Here is a 17,951-nt window from a genome sequence, read left to right as displayed (position 1 = left end):
ATTGCGAGTCTCGGAAAAATATTTTTCTCGCGCCACGGGATGGTTCTTCGATCGCATCGTCAGTTTAATTTGGTCGGTTGTCGTGTGCTCACAGTACTTTATCTTATCGCCATATGCGAAGCTTCCCGGAGGCAAATTAATTACTTCTGCGGCTTAAAAGCAAAACAGATATAAGAGCTACTTAATAAGTTGTTTAGCACAAACATTTGACCAACATACGATAGTTTTTCGTTCTTGTGCTTCTGCCGATGTCTGTGCAGATTATGTCACTTCATAAATTACGGGTTTTGGAAGCGGGCTCACCTTATTGAACTCCCAGTTTTAGTTCATACCCCACCATCGCTTGCCTCAGTACGCCGCAATGTAAAATCGCTGCTCCTGTGATTTGCTTTTCTGCTGTCAAGACCCGTTCTGTGTGTACATCATCCGCTGTTCAATTGATAAAGCCAGCCTTGAACAAGACAGATCGCGATGTCACACATTGATCAATAAACTTCCACTCCATAGTGTAGGTCCCCTGAGGGATGAGTCATTGCGCTTTTATAAGTTACAATCTAAAGGTTACAATGCTCATCGCGGTGCTTTAGCTTTTAACTTGGCACGCTGCTGTCGATGTAACCTTTATGAGAGAGGGAAATGAAGAAAACACAAAGATAAAATTGCTGTAACAGCCACGTAACTTATAAATTATAAGTTACATGTCTTTTTATGCTGTCGTAAACGTTACCGTGATTAGAGTGTACCCTGCACCCCTCCGAAAGCTTTCTGTGCCTCACCTAGTCTTGCATTGCCTGCGTAATCGGCCCAACAATCATGGAGACAATGCAAAGCGACGATGCCATCGTATGACGTCATGTTATGTGACCGTCACCAGTTTTTGCGATCTCTTACGTCATTTGGGGACGTCCTCGCGGGGTATTTTGGATAACTCGCGTGGACGCCAGCGACGTTCAATTTCAGTAAGACTTCTCTCTTTCTTTCCATTTACTGGTTAACCTATGCGCCGTTCCTCGCGTTACCTGTTTAGGCTATGTGTCCGCAGTCCTCAGTGAATAATTCAAGTGACTGAAACATTTAAAAGTGAATAAAATAATAAAATACTTTAATCTGAACTCTTTATCTTACAGGACAAATGCTAAGGGAGCGCCCAGGTAAACATTCATTTCCAATTCAAAAAATTATGGATGGAAACTTCTTGTTAGCATGGAAGCCTCCATAAATGCTATATTTTAATTATATTTATTTCGCTTCAGAAATATGCTGTGGTAAATGCAATGCAATGGACATGGGTTAAGCCGTCCTTATTACTTTATTTTCTGTGGCATTCGGTATGGAGGCGTTCCTACCGATACGCTGCACGCGGCAGTTCTCCACGGTCCGAATGCCGACAATAGTGCATTCTAGGACAAAGTATGCCAATTACGAGGAATAACATTTTTAGTGTCACAATGCATGATATGAAAACTTCCCAGCTGGAATCCTAGTAACCGAGCCTAGATGAGCTGGTCAGGCATTTAGCTGGTAAGCATCACATACTACATGAATATTATGCAAGCGTACAACAATGCCTTCAAGGAATATCGTGCGAACGCATCAGCACCACACTTCTCGTTCTAAATAGCGCTATGTGTTAGTCCAAGATATTCTATCCAAAAAAACTAGCGCAGCTTGCACAAAACCGCGCAAGGCTGGGTCACTGCAGAGCTGATGGGCACCTAGCTGGTCTTAGCTTGGATTAGCTGTTACTCTGTCAGCTCTCTCTTTCCCACCCCTTGCGATACTGTACTATACTATACTATACTATGCTATACTATAATATACTATACTATACTATACTATACTATAATATAATATACATGGCTATGGTTGCTCTCTTTTTTTTTGTTACTTCCCTTTCTCTCTGTATCGCTTGATCTTACTTTCCATCTCCTTATTTCTGTGTCTCTACTTATCTCTTTACTGCCATGAACTGTTACCTTACACACTGCACTCACTAATGCTTATCGGTAACCATTTAAAGGTGATAGAATGTTTTCTCACTAACAGTTCACGATTTGTTAGTGCAGCAGCCACAGTGTTTCTCTTTGCGAAGTTCATTTGGGCATTCCGCAAGTTTCTGTATTAGGCCCCTTGAGATAAATTCATACTAGCTAGCACACTTTTCACTTCTAACGAGAGCCACCATTGTTTCTCAATTATTTATGGAACTCTCATCAGTTATGTCATATAATAATCATATGATAACCTACGACAATGTTATTTTTCGAGGATTACTAACAATGAAGGTGTTAATGTATTGAAATCTGACATTCGCAATATGTCTAACTAGTGGGCAAAATGGTTAGCAGACCTGAACAATAAAAAGTAAGAGTCATGCGAGCATCTAAGACATCCACTAGGTCAGCTCTTTACTATCCCAATAACATTCATCTGCATTCCGTTAGGTCTTACAACTAACTGCCAGTTCCGAGCCCAGCTGATATAACTTCGTCGTTAAATACTGAACACTCATTAAAAATGCTAAGCACATGCTTGAATATTTACGGCGCAAATTTTCCGCGGTTTCATGTCACGTAAAATTGCAGAGTTACGACACTAATAAGCTCAAATTTGCAATAAACCACATCATGTGGTACTCTAGTTATTGCAATCTAAAAAAATTCCTTGAACTTATGTCGAATAGCTCCATTGAGTTTATATCGTCTAATTATAATAGAACAGTGATCATGTCAAGAATGATAATTTTGCCACCGCTTCCTTGTTAAGCATCTCGCAGGAATGCTTTTAATTTGTACTCTTTCACATAACGTATTGCCATTACATGTACTATTCCTTCACCCAAAGCACATATCTCGCGACGCTGATCATCAGCACAATTTAGGTATTCTCTTATGTAAGACAAGCACTTCCTTTAATTTTTGCCTGTTACGTCAGAGGAGTGGAACTTCCCGCTGGCATTACTATTACTGAGAATCACGCGTTCTGTGATGCTTTAGCTAACGTCTTATGACTAGGGTATTTTATGTATTAGTAAACGTTGTGGAATACGGGTTTTCTTTGTATGAAATACCTGTACTGATTGCTTCTCATTCAATTGTTTTGTGGAGTCTCGAACTCACCTCAGCTACCGGGATGCAGTCGCAAAATATAGTCTCTCAATGTCCGGGAGAGGGAAGAAGGTTGTAGATACATAGATTTTGTTTGACGGTCATGTTTTAACAAATGTCGACCACATTGGTAAAGCACGCCATGGTGATCTAGTGGTAATGGCGCTCGCATGCTGGCCCGAATGTAGCGGGATTGAATACCGAACCCGGCGGCTGCATTTTCGATACAGGCAAAACTGCTTGAGGCCCGTATGCTTGGATTTAGGTGCACATTAAAGATCCCCAAGTGGCCAATTTCCGCAGCCCTCCACTGCAGAGTTCGTCTTAATCATATCGTGGTTTTGGGACGTCGAACCACAACAATTTTTAATATTGACTGCATGGGGTGCCTCACAAAATCCTTGAGACCAGTCCCGCCTCTGTAGTTTGCCCTAGCAAAGAGTTAATGATTGCAATAGGCGACTAAATAATGAGAGCACCATTTAGAAAAGTCACAAATATTATATATTTTTTTTTGACGCCACGGACCGCTAGCAAAACATCCGAGGGCCACCTCATTGAGACACCTGGTCTAGAGAGTTCTCAAAGCGTGTCAAGATTCGACGCTTCTGACATTTTGTGCGTTGCGCCAGCCAGCATCTGGTCTTTAGCTGTTTTGCTGGAGCATATATAAAATACGATTCATGAGAAGCCATATAATTTCACGTGTTTTTGCGCACAACATTGAGCACGTGTAGACGTGGCTGACGATTTGTGGTGAACTTACGTAGAAAACCAACAGTTTATGATAGCTGAAGCCCGCTTTAACGGCAATTTAAAACAGTAAGCTTTAGCCTCGCCACGTTGGTCCAGTGGTTATGGTGCTCGACTGTTGACCCGAAGGTCATCGGATCGAATCCCGGCCGCGGCGGCTGCATTTTCGATGGAGGCGAAAACGCTTGAGGCCCGTGTACTTAGATTTAGGTGCACGTTAAAGAACCCCAAGTGGTCGAAATTCCCGGAGCGCTCCACTACGGCGTCTCTCATAATCATATCATTGTTTTGGGACGTTAAACCCCAGATAATATTATTATAATTAAACCGTAAGCTTTGTCAAGACATTCCTTCTCTAGAACATTAGGACTTTTCTGACGCCATTATAATCAGTGTACTGATGACGACTGCAAATGGCTGCACGTGCATGACGAACATTTGCGTGACTTTTTGAACTGTACATAGCGAGCACTTACAACCCTTTATTATCGTTGTGAGCGCAGCTTTCGTGCGGAAGCTCATCCTGACATTCATGTAATTGAAGATATCTTCACGGTCAGCTATTGAGATTTGTCTGCGTCAGATCTCTTATCCTGTTGGAAAATTAACGGCCGCGCCTATAAGAGTCCAACTAATGAGATGACAGAAGAAATTACTTTGTGAAAACTTGCTTAAACCCGAGTTATTACAGCAGAACTAACTGTAAACGAAAAAAAAGGAAATCTTTATGCACAATAACTTAAGCTTGAAATTATTTGGCGCATAACAAACACTACATATGGGTTCCGTTGTTTTCTTTAAGAAAACATTCGCGATGTCCCGTGTTAAGGCTGTTTCACATGCCGCGATTGCAGCGAAGAAAATCGCTCGGTTCGCTCTATTCGCTCTGTTCGCAACCGCCGCTAATGGCGGTTTCGTTTCACATGGACTGCGAATGCTCTGGGATTTTCGCTCTGCGACTGGCGCGGCGCGCAAAGCTGCTTGCTGCCGTTGTTTGTGGCATACACTGCATAATTTTCGAATACAATGTAACAATCTGTGCGTTATGATATTGTTAACTTTTCATCACCGGTAGCGAAGAGCACGCGTGGTTTGTCATTTAAAAACACTTTCCATTGTAAATTCACTTGAGAATACGCAACAACGGCCTTAACCAAAAACAAACTCCTTCGCGCAATTTCGACGGCTCGGCCGGGTCGGCATAATTTCGACGGGTTTCGACTGAAAAATCGCTCCGCCGCTGCGAACAGAGCGAAAAATTTCCAACATGTTGGTCGCTCGCCGCTGACCGCTGCGGCGAGAGCGATCGGCCGTTTTTTTCGCTGCGAGCGAATTCGCAGCCTGAAAATCGCTCTCTTTGGTGTCATGTGAAACGGCCTTTAGCTTGTATTCATGCGTTCAAGCAACCGAAATCTCCCCAAGATCATTTTGGCTCCTGCGTTCACCACAAAATATTGTCATGCGAGAAGATGCGGCAGGATTCAGTGAGCTACGGCCCACTTTTCTCATGTACCACCTTCCGAAAACAAGATGAACGATGTAGTAGCCCCCATTCACAACGAGCGAACTGAATTCAATTTACCTTTGTACTTCCTGTGCGTATAGTGTGTTTCGTATTCAGCAGATAGTTTCGTAAAGCAGGACCATTTGCATTCAGGACATTTTTAGAGGGAAGAAATATTGATTTTGTATAGTGTGGCCCCCATTTTCAAGTGCTGTTAAACCGGAACTGGGCATAGAAATAGATACTTTTTTTTGTTACGAGGGATTATGACTTCGCTGTTTATGTCGTGCGCATCCAACACTTTTAGAGCCTCCTGTGCAGCAGAAGGAACAACAGCTTTGGCATATTTCTTGCCAACCTAATTAAGGGTCGTTTACTTCCACACCTTGTCGAAGCTCTTCTTAACGAGTGAGCGAATACAAAGAAAGAAAGCTTTATTTGACCTTACTCTTCCATTTCAGTGTGTTTAATGGCGCTAATCCCTAGAGCATGCTGAATATTTCGTTCACTCGGGTAGAATTTAGAGTGAGAGAAATCTATTTTGTGTTGAGTATCTACTACTTTGAAGGCACACAAGGACATAAAAGAGTCTCCTGTTTCAACTAATTCATTTCATTAATTTAAGCGCACTCAACGAGTGGAGCTGTGCCTCTATGAGTAGACTCCGCAATGAACTCCGGCAGGGCACCGTCGCGCTTCCGAAGGGTATCGCACAGTCAATCTGGAAAGCAGCGTGTGGTTGGAATCTGCTGTGCCAGGTGCCGCAATGATCCCTGCTGTTCAAAAAAAAAACTATCTGTTCTTTCAATGAACTCATGAAAATATTTTTCAGTAATTATGCTGGCAGTGAATTGGCCCACATGTTAACTATACTTATCCTCTGCTCGTTCTTTGCGGGTATGAGAATTTTTTTGCAGCAATCGATTCGTGAGGCAATAAAGTCCGACACTCAGGTCAGTCGATGATTGCTTGGAAAAGTGAGTCGGTGTCGCTCTATTTCGGACGAAGTTCATACGCGAAACATGCTGCCTTGTATATTTAGAAAAAGAAAGCATTATATGAAACTGTATTTGTATACAGCATTATATAGAAACAACTTCGCGAAATATCTCATTGGATTAGATTTGAACAGTTATGCAGGGCAATCACTTACGCTCACTGCGCCGACTGATGTACAACTAGGGCGCTAGTTGTGGGGAACCGATCTATTAGTGCAGCATAGTAGCCATGAATTTTTACTGGTGCCAGATCAGGCTTAAAACAATACAGTGCGAATGCATTTACTGGAACCATTAATCAATTTATTTATTAATTTATGTATTTATTTATTTATTTATTTATTTATGTATTTATTTAACAATAATGTAAACTCTCTTTCGAGAGTCCTTACAGAGAGGGTAACGTAATAAAAAGAGAAAAGATCATCATTCGCATATACACAAATACAGGTTATATCAAGGTCAAGCGGTACACTCGCACAGATAGTCTTCCAAGGTCTATTCAAATTTGGACAAATCATTCTCTTCGACAACACACATCGGCAATTTATCCCACATTTCAATTACGTCCGGAAAGAAGGAGTATCTGAACCTGTCGGTGTGAGTGATGTACGCTTCGATTGTCCTGTTGTGGTTCATTCTTGAGCTCTGTTTACCTGGTGGCAGTAAGTATACTTCTTTGTTAATATTTAGTTGACCATTTATTATTTGAAATAATAGCTTCAGACGATTTTTCCGCCTGCGCGTTTCTAACAGATCCAGGTTAGAAGAACGAAGCATTTCCTTGACTGATTCTGTCCTTCGATACCGGAAACAGACTTCAGATTATCACTCGTATGTACTTCTTTTTTTCCTTTAGAGCAAGTGTGGATGGAGACAAGCTTTTAGGCATCGCGACATTACCAGGCCGAGGGAGCGAGATTAAGTTTTATATTTGTCTGGGGGAACGAATGGAGGACAGATCACTTCGGCAAAACCTGCACCGGGCCACTATATGACCTCCAGTTCACGATCGAAGATGCCACAAAAAAAGAAGCCAATAAAAAGTACATCAGTGCGCTTTTCAACAAATTCGGCTGGTGAATTTGATCAACACTTCTTGCACAAAATTTTTCTCAGACAACGGACGAAACAGACACGGCCAGACACAGCCTGGCAGACGACGCTTGCACTATCGCTGCTTCGTGCGCCTGCGCGTACTGCTGCCGTTCTCGCAGATTATCGCCGTTGTAAGGCGCTGATACTGCGTGCGGTCGACGCTCGCGCGATATTAATAAAAATGCTGGAGGCTGTACACCCTTTCGCGGAGCAGTACTTATTGCCGCGTCCAAACCATCGTTAACGTCATATTCGCAATGCCCATAGACGGTCCGCAACCAAGCAGATGTCAGCAGAAACCCCACGACGTGGGTCAGCAGACGAGAAGCCGGCAGCTCCGGCAGCCGCTCCCTTCTTCGTTTGTGTTAGTCCGATTGTTAACGCGTTGGCAGGAATGAAACACTGCGACTTTGCATGTTACCTGCATCAGTGAACAAACCGGGCCCTCCGTGACACGAGAAATCTGATTCGTACTTGCAATACGCAAAGTTTTCGTGAAAATGCGTGGCAAGTCGCGCTTTCACTGATAGTCCACAGCGTGTACGTATTAGCATTCCAAGGTTTTCCGTAGCCCCGTAGGTTAGTAAAATGTTATCATCTGACCTCTTCAGTTGAAGCGCACCCTGTTTTACTTGCATATATCATTCTTCAGTGTTTTTCTAGTGCATTAATTCCACACCATAGTGCGCTGGAAGCCGCGCGGGCTCGCGATGTGCTCTTGTATACGGAGCAATCTAAAATTGGCGATACTTTAATCTAGGGCGCTTTATTCTTTGTCAGAAAAGCGCTATTATGAATCGTGCGAGCGTTCGAGGACGCCTCCGCTCCGCGGCTATCGTGGAGCGAACGCTCCCGGAGCCGTCTTTTACCTGTGTGTTGCTTTTATTGCCAGCGCTGCGCCGCTTCGTTTTGTACGTTTGTTATAGGTAGCAGCACACTGTTAAAGGTTTTGAGAGTCAGGTGTCTTCCGAGCCCAGATGTTTCTGTAAATGTAAACATGGTGACGAGGAGTGGTCGAAGTCCTTCAGCGGGGGAAATTCTTCATATTCTTTTCAGCAGTGATGTTGAAAAAAAAAACATCTGTGCAACGAGGATTTTTCACTGGACGTAGAATGCTGTGAAAGAAACGAGACTCACAGCGACGTTGAACGATCAGCTGCTAACTCACGAGCAGCGAGTTGCACTTCACGTCCCCTCGTGCATTAATATTTTTTCGGGCTCGTAAGTCACTTTGAGTGTACTTAATGTATTTGGCGAGATCAAAATAAAAGCATAGTTTTTCGTTGGCATTGCATGTAGCGTAAATTATTGTGCATATTATGCAGCGCCACATGCCGCCAACACGCCCGAGCTCGACCAGCGGAAGCCAAACGTGCCGTTACGGTCACGATCCACGCCTCTCTGGTAATTTTACCTGTTATTCATCGGTACTTTCCGAGCGTCTTTGCTGTTTTACGAAATTTCGGTACGTCGAATTATTCAACGTTGAAAAAGCATACGTGTCCACTGTTTTCGATATTCATGTTTCGATGCTGCTGATCGAACCTGTATTACTCGAGAGAAGTGAATTGAGCAGTCCGAGAATGGCTGTGACACAGGCGCTACTGAATTGGATGTTCAATGCTTGTGTTCCGTTGAAGATGTAACACCGCGCTCCGGACTGCGCAATCAACGACAACGGCGTAATATGTGTGGAAACAATCAACACGGTAACATGCGGTCCCATGTAGCAGCGATGACACTACTCGCTAGCAGCCTACAACTGCGGCAAATACATCAGGCAGGCTCGGTACGTACTACCTCGGAGAGCCGTTCAGTTCATACATCAATTCTAGTTCGTGCACTTTTCTGTAGCATGCACAGGATTTCGCAAAGCGTCCTTGATGCACGGTAATGGAGCCGAGATATAACCTTTCACACCACGGCAAATAATTAGGTGGCGAGCATTTAGCACTATCCATTGTTTGGGAAAGTATTTCGGTCGCATATCTATTTCAATGCAGCTCATGACCTCATCTGGTAAAAGTGGCACGGGCCGTACGTCGGCTCGTCTTACCTGTTCCTGTGCTTACAAATGGGTTGACCCTCCTCCGGCCGCCATCTTGAATGACACATGGCGACACCTATAACTCGTGGGTATTGCGAATACAGTGTCCTTTGTCACCCCAACTGCTCTTGCATATGAGAGAAACGGATGTTTACTGCAAGGGCAACGCTTTAAGCAACAGTTATAAATAGCCATCAAATTCTAAAATTCAAAGTGACAATAAAACACGGCAGTTTAGATATCGTAGTGTGAAACGTCGTAGTATACAGAAAGATTTGCCCTCATTGAATTAACGACGCTTGTAATGCAGAAGGCGCCCATAAGGCGTAAGGAGTGCAACGTAGGCAATCATTACAAAACCATGCATTTCTGTTCTCCATCTTCATGACTCATGTATAGTCTTTAGGTTACATACAATGTCGCAGACGTGAATATTCATAGCACGCGTGTCACTATGTGAAAAAACGCATTCATAATGAGCTATTATATTGCACTTGGCCGTCGTATATGTGCAGTTAAGCAGCAAATACTTTGTGTTTAATATTTTTAGTACTCACTTTGCAGCTAAGTTCTCAATGTTTTATATTACTGTAATTATAATTAATGCGCTAGAAAATTAAGGTGAGAAAGGTTGTAAGTGATTTACGTTGCTCCCTAAATCCAGAGGTACCCACAGAGAACTTTTTTATTATGAGATTAATAAAAAGTCAGCGTATCATGGCTTGTGCATGGACGAAAATCACCTGTTTTTTTTTCTACAAACTAGAATTCTTCAAATCATATTTCACACTACAGGCAGTGCCATTCTGCAAACAGCATTACTATCTTTTGTGCTGCAAGAACAACACATTACGTTCAACGCAATTGCGTTACGAATACCACTGACCTACAGTAAGCATAACACCAAAGAATCTATCTATCTATCTATCTATCTATCTATCTATCTATCTATCTATCTATCTATCTATCTATCTATCTATCTATCTATCTATCTATCTATCTATCTATCTATCTATCTATCTATCTATCTATCTATCTACCGGGACCTCTTACCGTCCACTCCCTAACGCAGTATATACCTAAATTGGTATAGGAGAGCGTGAGTGCATGAACATGACAGGCATCTTACGATATGAATAGCCCGACATGTCTGTCGCGTGCGTCATAAAATTCTTTCCCCTAGTGAAGTGTGGCGCTTACCCGCATGCCGCGGTTTTTGGGATGCGGGAATGAGCCGCATGTGATTCACTTCTTAAAGATATGCAAGAACCACAAGAACAAGCCTTGGAAATCTTAAAGCGGCAGCGCTAAATTGAAAAAAAAGCCTTAAAAAATTATGTCTCCCGTCGGTGGCGCAGCCGGAGAGTGAAAAAAAAAAAACGCCAGGCCTGCGCGGAAAGCGAAGCACAGACACAGCGAAAGCTGGAAGAGCGTCATTTCTAGAGCCCGCTGCAAACTCTCTTGGGGATTCCAATACAAGTACTCTGGAAAGGTACCCCCTACGCCCTGAATCGCAATTTTTATGAAGCTGAGAAGCACCCAATAGGCCAGTATTCATCATTCTGCGGAGAAGCAAGGTATCAGCTACACATCTGGTGCACTGTGTTGATGCGACGGTTGATGACGATAAAGAAATATGGATGAGTCCTTTGTAATGGGTTGGAACGTTTAAACGACCTACTAGTTACGTAATTCGCATTGTGTGATGCCTGGTTGTTATTTTACTCTTCTTCCACGCTATATTACATAAGTTAATGTCGTTGCTTTCCGGCATGAAGCCTGTATAGGGTCTTTTTGCGAACGAGCGTCAAGCGCTGGCGTGGCTGTGGGGTCGATTACTGGGCTCCCACACAGAAGGCCCAGGTTCAAACCCCATTCCATCTTGATTATTTCATTTTTTTATTATTTTGCGCGAAGGCGGTTACGGACAAAGGCGGCGGCGGAAAACTAAGGCACCGAAAACGGCCGTTGTGTGATGTCATAACAGTTTTCGCTTTAATATCCCGATGGACCCACTGAATTCAAATCTCGATTTGACCCGGAATCGAACTCAGGCTTTTTACATGTCAGTCAAGTTATCCACCGCACATCCATGGCTATGCGTGAGTGTTTCGGAAAGAGACTGCAAAGTGCCGTGATGTCGAGGTGACGTAAAATTAGGTAGTAATCTTGGTTATCCGCTTCCAATATGCAATTAAATCTAATACCATTCCATATGTAAAAAACAGATGTTCCTGTGGCTCCGCAAGCTACAGTTGAGCTTTGCTCGACAGTGCGGAAATGCGCCAACGGCCACTACCTATGTCATGAACACCATGGTAACGGAGCGTACACTTTGTTTCGATAAAACTGACTTATGTTCCAGCGTAAGTGCTGACGTTACGTCGGGCCAGAAACTACCCGTTAGGTTTCAGTGCCGTCGGTGGTATTGCTTATCCCACAATCTAAAATAATTCAGTTTACCCGAGAATGTCTCACAGCTGCGTATTTGCATATGGGTCAGCTCAAAGCAAAAAAAAAAAAAAAAAAAAACTCAGCATCGGCAGCTACTCGCTTTCTGCTTATCACAAAATCCACTTCGGATAAAATGGGCACATGAAATCGAGCCTCGCTTCTGCAGCATTCCTCGAGAACAGCAAGCACGATTCACCGTTGTCCCCATCCCGCAAAATGTCCACCCCGAACGTAACGAGGGTAGAAGGGCCAGGACAAATGCTCTGTTGAAGGGGCTCACGATCAGGCCTGGAACTGTTGCTTCGCAGACGCGGCCCGGTATCTCAATGAGTATGCCCGCATACGCATAGCTGCGTGAGGACCCGTAGGCCGTGTAGCTGCCGGGGGGAGTGGCGCGGAGGTTTCGGAGAATTGGGACCCTCCCACCCTGTGTAACGAACTCACCAAACATTTTTGCCTGCGGCAGAGACAGCACCCTCCATCACTCAGAAAATTAAGCATATCACAGATTCTGACACTCAGGCCACTTCAAGTCGGGGCGTACCCTAACCCCGCGCTATTGCACAAGATGTACCCGGAAAGGCCAGCAACTAATGCGTGTTCTTTATCCGTCGTGTAGCCAATCTAGCGCACGTGCTCTGGCGGTGCCCCGTGTTCTGCGGCGGCAACGTGATCACGCAGTACCTATCGGAGGCTGCTATACAAGCTGCGGATTCGAAGAACAGCTGCGAGAAGTCCAACGGGCCCGCGACGCAGCAGAGATACTTGGTCTTTCTGTTCTAACATGGGAGTGGCCCGCATAGTGCTAGAGCGCGTTCCGAGGGACCAAAATAAAGTTTATCTATCCATCCATTCATCCACAAAGGTTACAGCCGATTGCGAACGGAGGAGTGGAAACTGATTAGGAACTAATTTATTCAAGAATGAGCAATTGCAATATTGTGTGTAATTTTTTTGAAACTAACTTTTTAGCATGTGCAGCACCAGTCTGTAGTCATAATATAAAGCAGCTTTCTTAAACACTCTTCTGCCTTCGTCTTGTGTTTAAGAAAGTGCTGTTTATATTTTCGCCATGGAACTTCACCAACTCGCCCAATATGCGTGTCTTCTGCAGTCATACGTTCGAATACACGACACATAAACTCAACTGAGTGAGGCAGCTGAAATATGCACTTTTTAGTAAATCTAGAATTAACTGCAAAGTAGTTCTTAGTCCAGTCTTCCTCGTCCGATGACGTAGCGCTGATCACATGGCCTCGCAGGGTTCGAGAGGTAGGCTTGGTAGCCAATGAGAGGCGCGCCCAGGGAGAGGATGTCGAGGCTCGGTGGAGGGGTGAGCCATCGAGAAACTGGCCAAGATGGGGTGAGGGTAAGGCCCAGCGGAGGCTCAGTGCGTGTGCAGCAGTTTGCGCTTTCAGAATGACCAAGATGTTTTGTTCTCCGAAAGAAGAAGCCGCCCGGCGTGAGCGTCATTGAGAACTGGCTCGGGAGCAGGCACGACGTCGTCAGACTGATGCCGATGGATGTCCACGGAAGAGAGGCCCACGCTAAGTGCGATCAGAAGAAATTAGGCCCGACATATCAAGCAAGAGGTGCAATGAAAGTGTACACTACCATGTGAAGCCTGAACACAGAATGTTTATTGAAGAGCAGCGATATAACATATCTGAAAGACTTGCAATACATAGAAACCTCATAGCCTGACGATGGGAGGGCCATCAGCTTCACTGTTTCATCAGTGTTCATAAAATGGAGCTGGCTGAATTTTTCGCGTGCATTCTAATGGTTGTAATAAGCCCTGCGAATGTTAGTCCACAGGCAATATTCGCGAGACGCTCTTTTCAGCGCAATATTTTGTAAGGAGTATTCACATAATGTATACGCTTTGTAGCCAACTGAAACAAGTCTTCTCGATCATTTATTTCGTAAACGTTCCAAGCATACTATTTCGCGCACGAACGTTCATCTTCTTGCAAGAAATTCCTAATACGCGATGAGCTCATATCTCAATAAAGAGAGAAAATCGCAAGTTCACTGCATATGCCTTGTTGATATCCAAAAGCACAATTTTTCAAAAGCAGTGTTTTGCAGATTCCTTTTTACTTAACAACAAATTAATACTCTTACGCAAGGCCACATGCGAGGCTCGCGATCAGTGGCAGTCCGCATTTTGTACGTACCTAGTTTATGAGAACGTCGCTGACTACGCCGCATTTTTCAAGTTTGGGTAATATTTTAAGCGCATGTAAAAAGCCATGTACAAAGCAGTAAAACATAACGAAGACAAACCTTTGTTATGAAATATTTTTTTCCATAAGTAGTATTAGAACATGCACTGGGAAATTGTGATCAAATTGTCTTAAACGTTAAAAATGGTACATATGGCAACGTTTAATCATGACGAAGACTAATATAAGTTGAAACAAACATTCATAAACAATTATTGTGTGAAAAAAAGTGGGGGACAATTAAGCTTCGCCTTAATTATCTGCGATATCCTGCCCCTAGTGTGTATTTCGACCACTACTTGTGTGTAACACAATTCGCGCACTAAGGTGCGTGCGTTATGTAATGGATAGCATGCTTTAAACCAGGAGCAATTATGCGCGAGAAGCTTATTCGAACTTGTGATGCACCCACTACTTGGTCGTAAGCCAATACGCGCAGTATTGTGTGGGCCTTTTGCAATGGGTGGCTGGCTTTAGCCCACCTAGTCGTTATGATATTCACATGGTGTGGCGCCCGATGGCAATGTACGCTTGTACGACGCAACATTACTGCGATATTACATCTCGTACAGTGACACCTGTATACAGGACGCGTATATTTGTGTAGCATGGTAGTTGTTACTTTCAGTGCACTTCCAAGCAGAGGCGTGGCTGTATGGAAGAACATCTGCTTGCCACGCAGACGGCCTGGGTTTGTCAGTCGCACCCAATATTTTTATTATTTGTATTTTTGCAGCTTTCTCGAACTTTTCGTCACAGAGAAGATGATGGTTTTTCGCTCACAACCAACGACGCTGACGCCGACACAAGACGCCGACACCGAAATTTCTGCTCAACGAGCTCTTTAACGCTATGGCGTTAATACCGGAACCTTTATATGAATGAAAGAAGTGTTTCATACTTATTGATGGATGCAATAGGTTTAAATACTTGCTTCTAAAATATGCACGGCAGTTAAAGTGTGCGTGCCAAATGTAAAGCGTCCTCATGAGGCCAACGTTTTTGCAAAAATATCGCTGCCATTAGTCTGTCTTGACGTCACGTTTATTACGTCAACCCTGTCCTGCATTGGCTCGTAAATGCATAAGCAACAGCACGTTTTTCCCTTGATATAGGTATATAGAGAGGTTTGTCATGCCAGCAAGGTATATATCACCAAAGTTTATGAAAGCGTTCTAGCTGCTACTTTCAAATGATTAATATGGCAGTGTGAGATATTATAATACAGAATATCTCAGCGCTTTAGACTGATGTCTCATCCGTTTTCACTTATTGGAGTGGGCATATATCATTTGTCGCGTTCCCCATTGAAGCGACACGTCTTCAGCAATACATAAGTTGGTAAAATTAATCAATTCTAATGTTTTTTTTTTTCAATGCAATATTTTACAGGATGAACGTTCCCACTTCCGGAACGATTCGCATCGATGTTTTCTAAACAAACACCGGTACGTATCTTGCTGACATGCCAGCCTGAAAAAAGGCTAGATCTTTTCAGCCTGCATAATTCCTTCGAAATGACGCGGGCAAATGACAGATAATCGAAACTGGGTGAAGAGGTCCTCATTTTCTTCAAGTTATGTGGCATTTAGTACGCTACTGGCTTCATTAGTCACTTGCGTGTTCCATTCGTCTATATTCAAATGCCGTCTTTATAAATTCAAGATCAATTTAATGCAAATTAAAAAAAAACACATTTCAATGATGTTCCTTATACCCATGCAATTGACAGCTGCCACTTAGAGGAAGTGAATGTGTTTTTACTGCAACATGTCCCTACTCCCTCTTACAAATAAACCGCACAATAGTTAATCACCATTCATATTTTACCAGCTTCCCAAGTTCCCATCAAACTTCTAGGCAAATGATGTGCAACATTGCGTGATTTTGCCATATAATTGCATAAAATCACAGTGAGATGCCGCTTTCATTCAACCACTTGTATTCAAAAGAGCTATTATATTATATAAGCACTCTTTATATAAACACTTTTATGCACACGATGCACTCATAATCCAAGAAGCATGCGAAGGCTTCCAAATTGCGCTTTTTGTCAGCACGACTATAAGCACGTGTAGACATAAGTGTGCAATAATTCATACTCAGTGAATCTACAGTGTAATTTATGTAAAGCCAGCTGTGAAGATCAACCTTGAAATTAAGCTTGCTCGAGACATGACCTCTGTAGAGCTTCATGACACTTCTGACGTCATTACAATAAGTGCACTGAAGGTGACTGTAATTGTCAGCACGTGTCAGCAGCTTCGTTGGGAAAAGAGCTCTCATGTGGCTGCCGATATGTGTGGTTAAATTGTTTTATTATTTCGTGAGCAGCCGTCATTACTCCTCTTCTCGAGATGCATTGTCCCACTAGATAATTGATGGCTAGGCGGTTAACAGTACAACCTATTGGGCTGACTCAATAAATTCCTTCCTGGAACGTCTTTTAGCTATCGATATTAGAGTTGCTATGAAACTACAGAAGAGCGAGCTCTAAGGAAAAACCACCTTCAGCTTAGCTTACGTACGCATGCTCATGCCGACACGCTCGAAATTATTTAATGTATCAGACATAGTGTACGACACACCGGTAGCATTTTTTATATAAAAAAAGCATCTACAATCTATTGTGTTAGGCATTTTCGTGCCTAAAAAATCCAAGTGACCTAAACAACACGTTTACTCCCGCATTAACGGCGGTGCAGGGAATGGTGATATTATGCAGCACCATTAGGCAAACAAGATCTTCATTTAGCAGTATGCTTTAACGATTACCATTTGTGTAATGTACTGCATTGCATAGGCTGGATGAATGGTGTGGCAGACCTCATTTCAAGCGAGCGAACTGAATCTAACGCATTGTAAGCAATCGTGTGCGTCGTCGTAGTTTAGTATCCTTCGGGCGCTTTTGTTTCCCGTTCCCACTCGGCACGCTCTTAGTGCAACAACTATTTTCTTTTTTTTAACAATAGAGTCGATCGTTTGGAAATTTTATTCCAGCAATTGCTCTACCCTGCGCTGCCTAACAACAGCGGTTTTTATGGTTACAATAAAAATGTATTGTTAACTTCAGACTGAACTTTATTCCCACAAACTGCGGTCTGACATAGGCATAAGCGAAAAAAAAAAACCGAAACCTCATCATTCCACACTAACGGGTTCTTTTGTACTGTTCACCAAACCCTCGCGAAGGATGTGATGAGATCAGAAGCTATCTTTTAAGCAGGCCAACCACTTACGCATGCGACGCGGTGAGAAATACAGATTCGGCTGTGTACGTCGCAAACCAATCTAGTGATATAACTTGGCAGCGTCACAATTTTATAGGCTTCAGTTGAGGCACAGAACAGCACATTGCTGTGGTATTTACGGGAAGAATTTGTCAACTGCGTCCTGTCGGGAACTTTCTTTTTTTTAGAGCAAGGGTAGTATTGCTGGCCATAACACCGCACAACCCAGCCGGGAACTGAGAGCAAGTTGGAAGTCTGCTGAGCACAACGACCAGAGGACACAAGAATTTTGATATCGTGCATCGTGCCGTTATATGACCTCCAGTTCGCGATCCAAGAGGGCGACCGATGTGAAGCCAATAAGCACGACAGAAATGCGCGGTGCTTCTATGCTGACCAGGAGTGTCTGTTCTGGGGCTTCTTTCGACTGGTAGGCCTGGTCGCATCAGACAAGCAGAAACCTTCTTCAAGAAAAGTCACTAAGTTCGCGTAGCAAAAAAGAGTCCAACAAATCGAGTAACTGGCTCTTTGA

The 17,951-nt window shown here is 43.4% G+C and overlaps 1 protein-coding gene across 1 annotated transcript in view; it reads left to right on the top strand.

The window, feature by feature from the left end:
* The window catches only part of LOC119402860 (uncharacterized), a 40,958-nt gene extending 33,525 nt beyond the window's left edge, over positions 1-7,433 (top strand). Inside the window, exons 8-9 of the mRNA XM_037669909.2 lie at positions 1,128-1,151; positions 7,222-7,433. Coding sequence (XP_037525837.1) covers positions 1,128-1,151; positions 7,222-7,250 — 53 coding nt within the window. The 3' untranslated portion in view covers positions 7,251-7,433. The remainder of the gene's footprint in view (positions 1-1,127; positions 1,152-7,221) is intronic.
* Positions 7,434-17,951: the final 10,518 nt, after the last annotated feature.

The sequence above is a fragment of the Rhipicephalus sanguineus genome, chromosome 8, assembly GCF_013339695.2.
Source record: "Rhipicephalus sanguineus isolate Rsan-2018 chromosome 8, BIME_Rsan_1.4, whole genome shotgun sequence".
NCBI lineage: Eukaryota > Metazoa > Arthropoda > Arachnida > Ixodida > Ixodidae > Rhipicephalus > Rhipicephalus sanguineus.
This window is presented reverse-complemented; position numbering and strand designations above follow the sequence as displayed.